The 10,354-nt window shown below is 46.1% G+C and overlaps 1 protein-coding gene across 2 annotated transcripts; it reads left to right on the top strand.

The window, feature by feature from the left end:
* The first annotated feature begins 3,305 nt into the window (after positions 1 to 3,305).
* Positions 3,306 to 9,988, top strand: LOC100382452 (uncharacterized). 2 transcript variants are annotated; one of them, XM_008645777.2, is made up of 19 exons: positions 3,306 to 4,170; positions 4,682 to 4,777; positions 4,877 to 4,989; positions 5,118 to 5,184; positions 5,280 to 5,372; positions 5,724 to 5,867; positions 6,316 to 6,404; positions 6,583 to 6,688; positions 6,788 to 6,875; positions 7,101 to 7,219; positions 7,299 to 7,460; positions 7,588 to 7,766; positions 7,878 to 7,990; positions 8,100 to 8,209; positions 8,295 to 8,405; positions 8,486 to 8,599; positions 8,676 to 8,878; positions 8,967 to 9,303; positions 9,400 to 9,988. In XM_008645777.2, exons 1-19 carry the CDS (start codon positions 3,997 to 3,999, stop codon positions 9,517 to 9,519), a joined length of 2,538 nt encoding a protein of 845 aa, XP_008643999.1. In that variant the 5' UTR covers positions 3,306 to 3,996; the 3' UTR covers positions 9,520 to 9,988. The 2 variants fall into 2 exon arrangements, with proteins under 2 accessions (XP_008643999.1, NP_001168664.1); NM_001175193.1 differs by lacking the exon at positions 3,306 to 4,170 and adding an exon at positions 4,205 to 4,326 and having other exon boundaries at positions 9,400 to 9,860.
* Positions 9,989 to 10,354: the final 366 nt, after the last annotated feature.

Below are 10,354 nucleotides of genomic sequence, written 5' to 3'. Positions count from 1 at the left end.
TACATCAAAATACTTTCCAAACTCTATATTTGCATTTATTTGTGTCTACATTATAGTATTTTACAAGGGAAAATCAGTTGATAATTATTTTTATTTAAATTTCATTTATCTTCTCTTTTTTTGCAGTCTGCGGAGGCATGGAAAGCCCATAACTGCATACCAGACGAGCACTATATTCAGACGTTGCTTGCAGTAAGTCAATGATCTTGATCATAACAATATTCTTTGCATAGTTCCTTGATCATTCAGCTCTTCTGCAATGCAGCAAAGTGGTCTAGAAGAAGAACTTACGCGGCGATCAGTAACATATAGTGCATGGGATCTTTCAGCTTCTAAAGATCGTGAAAGACGCGGGTGGCATCCTGTAACATATAAAGTCTCTGATGCTACTCCAAGACTTATAAAATCCATAAAGGTATATAGTTTTTTTTTCCAAATCTGGACACTATTTTTGTTTAGGACTTATATATATTTGCTAAAACAACTTAAAAAAATGACAACACTTTTGGCGCCAGCAAGCTTGGCTAGGGTTGTTTTATGCTCAATTAAAGGGGAAACTAAAGGGTCCATCACCCTTTGTATTTAGGTTTGTTTTGCCTTAATTTGACAAGTAATGCAGTCACATCACTTGCTATAATGAATAAAGCAACAAGCAGCTTTTATAGGAAAAGGAGGTGGAGTGTCTTAAACCCGTAACACCTGTGGTGGTAAATACTTCATCAATCGAAGAACCAATGTCTTAAACAAATGTCTTTTTCGAAGGCTGATGCTTTTGTAACAGGGTTATCAACATCGATTCTTGTTGTTTGCTGAGGATATATTCTTCTCACTTTTATGATATTGATAATATATATTACGAGACCGAAAATAGAAGGGAGTGGTGTACAAGTAATGGAAAGCCAGCCCCCTGCTTCCTTTTTGCCAGGAAGTTTCCACGTGGAGCTGGTCTGAAGCTTCTTGATTCAGTAAGTCCATGTCATTTCTTTTTCACTTCTTGTGTGCGTTGGCCTAGTAAAAAGCAAAGTCCTTTGCTTACAGTAATTTTAATTTTGTTTTGTGCAGTCACTGATAGCTTCAAAGTGATGAATATAGTGATAGATGCAAGTGCCTTTTGATTGTTTCACCTTTCGAGAATATTTCAGTTTACACAAATGTAAAGGTAGGGGACCACAGAAAAGACACAAAATAACAGTTGAGTGTGTGATTATCATATATTATTTTGTACATGTAGGCTACCTTGCCGACGCATGAACAAGAAGACGAGTTAGACTTTGTCGAAACCCTCTCCACTAGTGGAGGTATCGACCACCACTCGTCACTGTAACCCGATGGTGATCGGCGACCGTGAGCTTCCATGTTATTGCGTTCTGATACTTGAGACTTTTATTATGACTATGTATGAGATATTTTCTTTTATTAGTACTGGATAATGAGATGTGTCTTATTATGACTATGGATGAGACTTTTGTGATGTAATTGATGAGACTATGGATTTAAATATTGTTATGTGATTGTGTGTGAGATGTTTTATGCGAAACTATGTTGTGCTATATAGATGTTGATATATTTGTTATGTTGTGTAATGTGGTGTAAAATAAAAATAATCACCATTTGTAATGCTGGTCAAATTAACTTCCTAGGGGCTACAGTCAGCCGTAGGAAGTTAGCTGGCTAACTTCCTAGAGGCTACAGTCAGCCATAGGAAGTTAGTCAGTTGACGGCGCTGACGGCGTGAAGCTACTAACTTCCGAGAGACTTTTTTGGCTGTAGGAAGTTAGCTAACTTCCTACAGAGCTCTAGGAAGCTAAGCTAACTTCCGACAAAAAAATTTCGACAGCCAAACTTCCGACGGGATGACTTAACTTCCGAGAGTTTAGCTAACTTCCTAGAGTTTAGGCCTAACTTTCTAGGGTTTAGGCTCTAGGAAGTTTACTATTTTGGTGTAGTGTCTACAACTTTTGTTTTAACACCCTCTATCTGCGACTACTGATGAGGCTGAGCGTGTGTGTACGCGTGAGAGAACTCGCCTCATCTTGGCGTATTTGGCTGTCCCGTTCCATCCCCTATTCTGTTCCACTCCGAGCACTTTTCACCGGCCCGTTAGCAATAAATGCGAGAATATATACTTCCATAACCTCTTTATTTATTTATTTATTTTTTCACAATAACTCAGGGATGTAATCAATCCCATGGAGAGAAAAAAGGGGTATCTTGTAAATTCAAGGAGAAGACTTGCATTCCGATAATACTGAATCAATTCAATATTATGAATATTGCATCTATCAAATCAATCCAATTCATGGTCCCATCGGGATCGCAGGATGGATCGGCCGTCACTAGCATTTTTATTAGTAATTCTCACATCCTGACTGTGTCCTCTTCTCCGAAATCGGAAAATGGGGAGTAGACTAGCTAGTGGCGTGGCACTGGCACGTAGCCAAGCTAGCTAGTGTGAGGTCGCGTCAGCTACCGTGGTCCAGGCACCGCTTGGCTCGGATGAGATACGTACGTACGTACGTACGTGGGCAGGTCGCAGGCGACAGAGATGAGCCGCCGTATGCGCTCAGATCAGACCCATCGCCCATGTCACGGACGGACTCACGGTAAAGGTCTCGTCCCCGGTCTCCAGTCGAGTCTCCGAACGCGTGCAAACCAAAAGGAGCGGTCACGCTCAAGCACCGCCTGCACGGTTCTTCCTTGGAACACTCTTGGCCTTGGTGCACTACGCAGATAGACCGACGACGTGGTGTCCTCTCATCATCTTGGACGCTCGCTCACACACGTCGCACAAGCACAGGCTTTCACTCTTTTTGTTGGCCAGTCTCAGCAAAAGGATCACGCATATATAGGACAACTAGAGCCTAGAGGTGGAAGAAGAAACGAATGGCACCGAGGTGGTTTCCAGCTCCTGCTCTGCTCTGCTCTGCTCTGCCTCACGACGATGCTGCATGCCCGCCCGCCGACCGACTTCAATGGCATGTGCTATGCCTGCTCGTTTATTACAGCATCGGCACACACCGTACTCCCTCCCTCCTATTGAAGCGAACCGCTCACTTGAAGCCTTGCATCGCGCATCTCCCAGAGAACCCCATCCCGTTTCTAGTTACCGTACTACCGGCATGGCTGGCGTATGTAACTAACCTGTCGCTGTCGTCGGCACTAGCACAGAAATAGGAGTGACGAGACGAGACTGCAGTTGACGATCCACACGACCCTCATGTATCAATGATGCCAACCAGCTGCCTGCAGGTAGAAAAAAAAACCGAGCTTCAATAACTTCTTCCGTTGCTGCTTTGACTTGACTCCTACCTTGGGAAACAGTTTCAACTAGTGCTCACGGCTCAGAGCAGGTTCGTACGAAGTTTGCCACGGAAAGACGAGCGCAAGACCCTACTGTCACATAAGATTAGCCATCTCGCCTAGATCGCAGTCGCAAGAGAAGAGGGGCCATGGGCAGCCACCCAGCAGCTAGCGTGATGAGCTGCCATCTTTCGTACCGCTCCTGCTCCCCACCACCGGTGGCGGTGAGGCGGTGACCGGTGCGCGGTGCCTCACTGCCTCTGCCACCGTACATAGACTACAGAGACACACGGGCCGCGGCTTCCCACAGTCTCTTTTTTTTTTCCACCCGTCTTTTCTCTTTCCTCCGTCTTCTCCCACTTGTTGTAGGGCCTGGGTGGGAGGAGTCAGGACAGGAGGCAGCACAGCCATTATAATAGCACGCCATACGCCAAAAGCTGCAGTGGAGCCGAGCAGGTACTCCCACTGTCGCCCTCTCCCAAGAACCCGCCCAAAGAATCCTAGAATCCAAGAAGAAGGGCAGCAACAAAAAACAAGGGGCGGGGGGGGCTGCAGGTCTGAGGGCGGAGGGGGAGGAGGTGGTGCTGCCGTGCTGGAAGACCAGTGTGTGAAGACCACACAGAGTCTCTCGCGCACCCGGTGTGCTGTGCTGTGGTCTTCCTCTTTGACCGCCTTCTCGGAGCGGGGAGTTTGGCCATGGGGAGGTGGTGGCCGGCCGCCCTGCTGGGCTGCGCAGTGGCGGTGGTGGCCGTTCTGGCGGCCGCCGTGGTGGAATGCGCGGTCACGTACGACAAGAAGGCGGTGCTCATTGATGGGCAGAGGCGGATTCTCTTCTCCGGATCCATACACTACCCCAGGAGCACCCCTGATGTAATAAGCTGCATTCTTCAAAACCTCTCCTTCTTTTTTTCCCCCCTTCTTCCCCGGGGCGGCGGGGAGTTCATGGCTGTGGTCAGCTGTGTTCTTGATGCAATGCTATCAAAAGCAAATTGCTTTCCTACTTTAGCCGTCCCTCTTTATTCCACGGTTAGTTTATTGGATGGGGGTTAACAAAGGGGGTTTCACATTTTCTCTTGCACTACGCCACTACCTTTCCCCTTTCTTAGTGTGTTTTTTTTTCTCAAGCAACCAACCATGTTGCTTGGTTCTTCCTTGCACAGCGTTTGGATAATCCTGTATTCTAAGCTAAAAAAAGTTTCCGACGAAAAAAAATCTGGGTTGGTTTTGTGGTATTTTCTTAAGAGTACGTGAACATATGCTGTGCCCACACGAGTCTCCGTGCCCGCATGAACAATTCCATACGAGCACAGAGGCTCCCTGAGCACATCCCTAGAGTCTATTGGTTCTGAAGCGGGTCCTTATTGTGTTTCTTTTCCATCAGATGTGGGAAGGACTGATTCAGAAGGCTAAAGATGGAGGCTTGGATGTGATTCAGACCTATGTCTTTTGGAACGGACATGAGCCTACGCCTGGAAATGTAGAGAAATTTTACACCTCTGCTCTTCCAGTTCCATTCAGCAGCTGTCATCATTAACTCATACAGGATTCGGATGGTTTTTTTTTTCGCTTCGCGCAGTACTATTTCGAAGAGAGGTACGATTTGGTCAGGTTCGTAAAGACGGTCCAGAAGGCCGGCCTGTTTGTACATCTCCGCATCGGCCCCTACATCTGCGGCGAGTGGAACTTCGGGTATTTCCCCATTTCTTGAAACCACTTCTGCGATAAAACGGAGTATTACCGTTTCCGGTTTTGGTGTATATGTATGCATGCACCACTCCTGTTGATTGACTTCTGTTGCGATGCATGCAATTTCGTAGTGGCTTCCCAGTTTGGTTGAAGTATGTACCAGGCATCAGCTTCAGGACAGACAACGAACCTTTCAAGGTCGGTCAGTGAAATCACCTCACCAACATTTCTGGATCTAGTTGGAGGTAACTTTTCTTTTGTCATCGTTGTAATGCTGCTCTCTGTTTGTGCAGACGGCAATGCAGGGTTTCACTGAGAAAATTGTTGGAATGATGAAGAGCGAAAACCTCTTTGCATCCCAAGGTGGCCCAATTATCCTCTCTCAGGCAAGTATAATCTTTTTTCCTTAGGTTTGGTGCAAAGGTTTAGGGTTCAGTTACTGCATATGGGGATAAACAGTTGCCCCTAATCTTCTAGTACATCATGTTAATAGCTTAATTCTCTTCAAGTTTTTTAACTATTGGTATTAGCAAATTCACAAGTCATCGCTCTTGCTAGTTTGTGCTGTTACACCTTGAATCCTTGATACAAGTGTGAAACTGGAGTAGCGTCTGATGGATAGTGATATCTAGTTGATACATCTTGATTTGCTTGTCCCATGTTCCCACTACTTCATGCTATTCATTACTGGACACATGCAAATCAATTTACAACTTACATGATATTTCCTTGCACAGATTGAGAATGAGTATGGGCCAGAAGGCAAGGAGTTTGGTGCCGCAGGTCAGGCATATATCAACTGGGCAGCAAAGATGGCAGTGGGACTGGACACTGGTGTGCCGTGGGTGATGTGCAAGGAGGAGGATGCACCTGATCCAGTGGTACAGTAATCTTGCAGTATGCCAATAACTCCATTTGCATTGTGTTACTTATGGTCAATGTGTGGTCAAATTAGTAAAATGACTTCCATGTGCTTCTGATAATGTGCCCAGGAGCTTGTCCGTTTTCTTTACTTCTGAAGTAGCATAATTCCTGTAAAAATGATGCTGTGGTCTCGATAGTCATATAGGGGGCTCATCTTCTGTTCTAAGAATGCGACTTCCGATGTTTATCCAAATGCTTATATTATGTTATATTACTTGTGTAATTCGTAATAAGGAAACTAAATCTCAATGCATATCCTGGATGCATTTGGAGGACCAAGATCAAATCAATGTCAGCTCACCTTATTTTAATTATGATGACTGTGCACTGTAGCATGCTATATTTTGCAATTTTGACTCTCTTGCAGAACTGGTTCTTGAAATTTGATTTAATAACTCCTAACAGATCAATGCGTGTAATGGTTTCTACTGTGATGCATTTTCTCCTAACAAACCTTACAAGCCCACAATGTGGACTGAAGCTTGGAGTGGCTGGTAAGTTTTCTCTTTCCTTTTCTTTTTTTGAAATGTTACTGTTTTGTCAAATTATTGCAAGTGCAATATCCAATAACCATTGATCTGGTCCAGATATGTACTGTTTCTGTTTAATCTTAGCTGCCATATGCATTAATATTTGCAACGTCTGCCCTGAGAATTGTTCGCAACATTTTAGGTTCACAGAATTTGGTGGGACCATCCGCCAACGACCGGTTGAAGATCTCGCATTTGCTGTTGCTCGATTTGTACAAAAGGGTGGCTCTTTTATCAATTACTACATGGTATGACATGAAAAGGCAGCTGTTATATTGTTGCAAGAAGTTTATCTCATGCTTTGGGAGATACTCATGGTTGGTGGTTTACTGGTTTTTTGTCGATAGTATCATGGAGGAACAAATTTTGGACGCACTGCTGGGGGTCCCTTCATCACAACAAGCTATGATTATGATGCTCCAATTGATGAATATGGTGAGTTTACTAGAAGAATGTTGATTTTTTTGGGTGAACATGATCGGTGTGTCACCTTTTTTCTATCGATTAAAAGGTAGGGTATCATTTTAAAAAAAAATGCAGCTACACATTCTAAGCATATTGGTGCCTTTCCAGGCTTGTATGTAACTGCATTTTATAAAGTAATTTAATTTATATGTTTGGTTATTTTCCAATACTCATTCTTTGCTTTGTTATGCTCAGGACTTATTAGAGAACCAAAGCACAGTCATCTTAAAGAACTCCACAGAGCTGTTAAGTTATGTGAACAGGCTTTGGTTTCTGTTGACCCCACAATTACTACCCTTGGAACTATGCAAGAGGTGTGTCTTGGTAACCTTTCTCCCAATGGTCTGTATATCATATATTGGTCGGTGTGTCACTTACATACATCTTCATCAGGCCCATGTCTTCCGATCTCCATCTGGTTGTGCAGCTTTCCTTGCAAACTACAATTCTAACTCCCATGCAAAAGTTGTGTTCAACAATGAGCAATACAGCCTCCCACCTTGGTCAATTAGCATCCTTCCTGATTGCAAGAATGTAGTTTTTAACAGTGCCACAGTAAGTTTTGATTGTGCTTATTTTCAGTACGGCACACTCTCCTCTTCTTGCGTTTCCTCTCCCTTTTGTTCCCCATAACTGTATGATAACCTGGCTTACCTGATTGCAATTGTTTGACCCTGTGCAGGTTGGTGTTCAGACATCTCAGATGCAAATGTGGGGAGATGGTGCCACATCGATGATGTGGGAGAGGTACGATGAGGAGGTTGATTCTCTGGCAGCTGCTCCATTGCTCACCACAACTGGTTTGCTTGAGCAGCTTAACGTCACCAGAGACAGCAGTGATTATCTGTGGTACATTACCAGGTAATGATGTATCCATGTCTTGTTAATGTCTGAAGAGCTCTTATTAATGTCACCAGAGGCAGCTGCTCCATATAGTTTTTGTATCTGAAGAGGTTTTATTAATGTCTACAGTGTTGACATAAGCCCATCTGAAAACTTTCTACAAGGTGGTGGCAAGCCTCCGTCTCTGAGTGTTCAGTCTGCTGGTCACGCCTTGCATGTCTTTGTCAACGGACAACTTCAAGGTATCTACCGGAAAAAAAAGAACACATCTGTATCTGAGCATTAGCGTCGTCTGTCTCGTGGGACGTGATTTGTAAATCAGATCTTTATTATATTTCGCGCCTCCTGTAGGTTCTTCGTATGGTACCAGGGAGGATCGAAGAATTAAATATAATGGCAATGTTAACCTTCGAGCTGGTACTAACAAAATCGCACTACTGAGTGTTGCTTGCGGATTGCCGGTCCGTCCCTTCACCGCTTACAGTCTTATATACAGTCATCTTATAACGTTGTATATGAGTATTCAGATCTTTTGTCCTGATACAGAATGTTGGAGTGCATTATGAGACGTGGAACACCGGCGTCGGTGGTCCTGTCGTGCTTCATGGATTGAATGAAGGTTCGCGAGACCTTACTTGGCAGACCTGGTCCTATCAGGTATGTTGAACAGCACCACATGCCTTGGTCGATGAGCTATTGTCAAGGAAGAAGCTAAGCTTGCCTTTGTCCATGCTTAGGTTGGCCTGAAAGGCGAGCAGATGAATCTGAACTCCGTAGAAGGCTCAGGCTCAGTTGAATGGATGCAAGGGTCACTGATAGCTCAGAAGCAACAGCCGTTGGCCTGGTATAAGGTATGAACAGAATGTCATGTTGGTAAATACCATTTATAAGGTATGAACAGATTGTCACCGCAGTTGGGTTTTGTAGGCTTACTTCGAGACTCCCAGCGGGGACGAGCCATTGGCTTTGGATATGGGCAGCATGGGCAAGGGACAGGTCTGGATAAACGGACAAAGCATTGGACGCTACTGGACAGCGTATGCAGACGGGGACTGCAAAGGGTGCAGCTACACCGGGACCTTCCGGGCACCCAAGTGCCAAGCAGGCTGCGGCCAGCCCACCCAGCGTTGGTAAGGGACATTTGGATGGATTCCTGAACTACCTACCCGCCTATTCGATCGCTCCAACAAAACTGAAACTGTGGTAGTATATGTGTAGGTACCATGTGCCAAGGTCCTGGCTGCAGCCCAGCAGAAACCTACTGGTAGTCTTGGAGGAACTGGGTGGTGGGGACTCGTCGAAGATCGCCCTAGCCAAGAGGTCGGTCTCGAGCGTCTGTGCCGACGTGTCCGAGGACCATCCGAACATCAAGAAGTGGCAGATCGAGAGCTACGGCGAGCGCGAGCACCGCAGGGCCAAGGTGCACCTGAGGTGCGCGCACGGGCAGTCCATCTCCGCGATCAGATTCGCGAGCTTCGGGACGCCTGTGGGCACCTGCGGCAACTTCCAGCAGGGAGGCTGCCACTCGGCTAGCTCTCACGCTGTGCTAGAGAAGGTGTGTCTCCGCGATCAACTACTTAGCGGCGTGTTGTTTTAGATCCATAATAACATAACATCGCGCCATGCTCCCTTCATGTTGGAACTGGAACAGAGATGCATTGGGCTCCAGAGATGCGTCGTCGCCATCTCCCCCGACAACTTCGGAGGAGACCCCTGCCCGAGCGTGACGAAGAGGGTGGCGGTCGAGGCGGTGTGCTCTCCCGCCGCTTAGGCTTAGCCTGCCCGCCCGCCCCTACTTCTCCGACTCACCGAGCAACGGATTTGAAGGCCGAAACCGATGTGTGTGGAGAGTGGAACTGTAAGTATCGACTTGCATTGGTCGGAGGGAGGTTTAGCATTCGTCCGTCTGATTCCGGATTAGGATTGGTGCTCTGCTACGTCTCCATGAACTGTTCAAAGCGGCCAGCTGGGTCCAGGGATGGAGCTGTAGAGAGAGTAGGAGTAGAAGACTGATCATGCGTTCTTTTGCTGTTGTGTGTTAGTAGTAGCTGTGTACCTACCCGTGACACATCTCGTTTTTCTTGAAACGGAGGAAGACGCAGGTGAAGCGTGCATCGTGCCTTTGTTGTTGCAATTGTGTTGTGTGTGGTGGGGGAGGAAAAAAAAAGAACAGGCTTTGATGTTCTCAGAAGCTCAAGTTCAGATCTGATAGTGCATGGAAAATCATGAACCCTGAGGAATCGATTTTCGCACTCTGATTTGTAATGCTGTACTGTAATTAGACAGACGCGTGGCACGTGGAATCACTGCTGGCAAACACAAACAAGAAGGGGTGGCCGACGCACGCGACAACCGTGCTCGCAATAACAGAGCGAGGAGTCCTTTTTGACGATGTGCCACCCACCTGACCTTGACCCTGACGCACTTGCGGGTTGTCGGCACGACTACCCATGCCGCTGCCGCCAGCGTCTCCGTCCAGAGACGAGTGCCAGCCTGCCAGGCCAGCGGACCCATGCAGTGCAATAATAGGACGAGATGATCACTTAAATAAAGTTGTTTGATTCATGGTTAAAAGTTAGGACAAGACTATCTTAATGTTGTCCTTC

The sequence above is a fragment of the Zea mays genome, chromosome 1, assembly GCF_902167145.1.
Source record: "Zea mays cultivar B73 chromosome 1, Zm-B73-REFERENCE-NAM-5.0, whole genome shotgun sequence".
Classification (NCBI taxonomy): domain Eukaryota; kingdom Viridiplantae; phylum Streptophyta; class Magnoliopsida; order Poales; family Poaceae; genus Zea; species Zea mays.
Note: the sequence above shows the minus strand (reverse complement) of the source record. Positions and strands in the feature narration are given on the sequence as shown.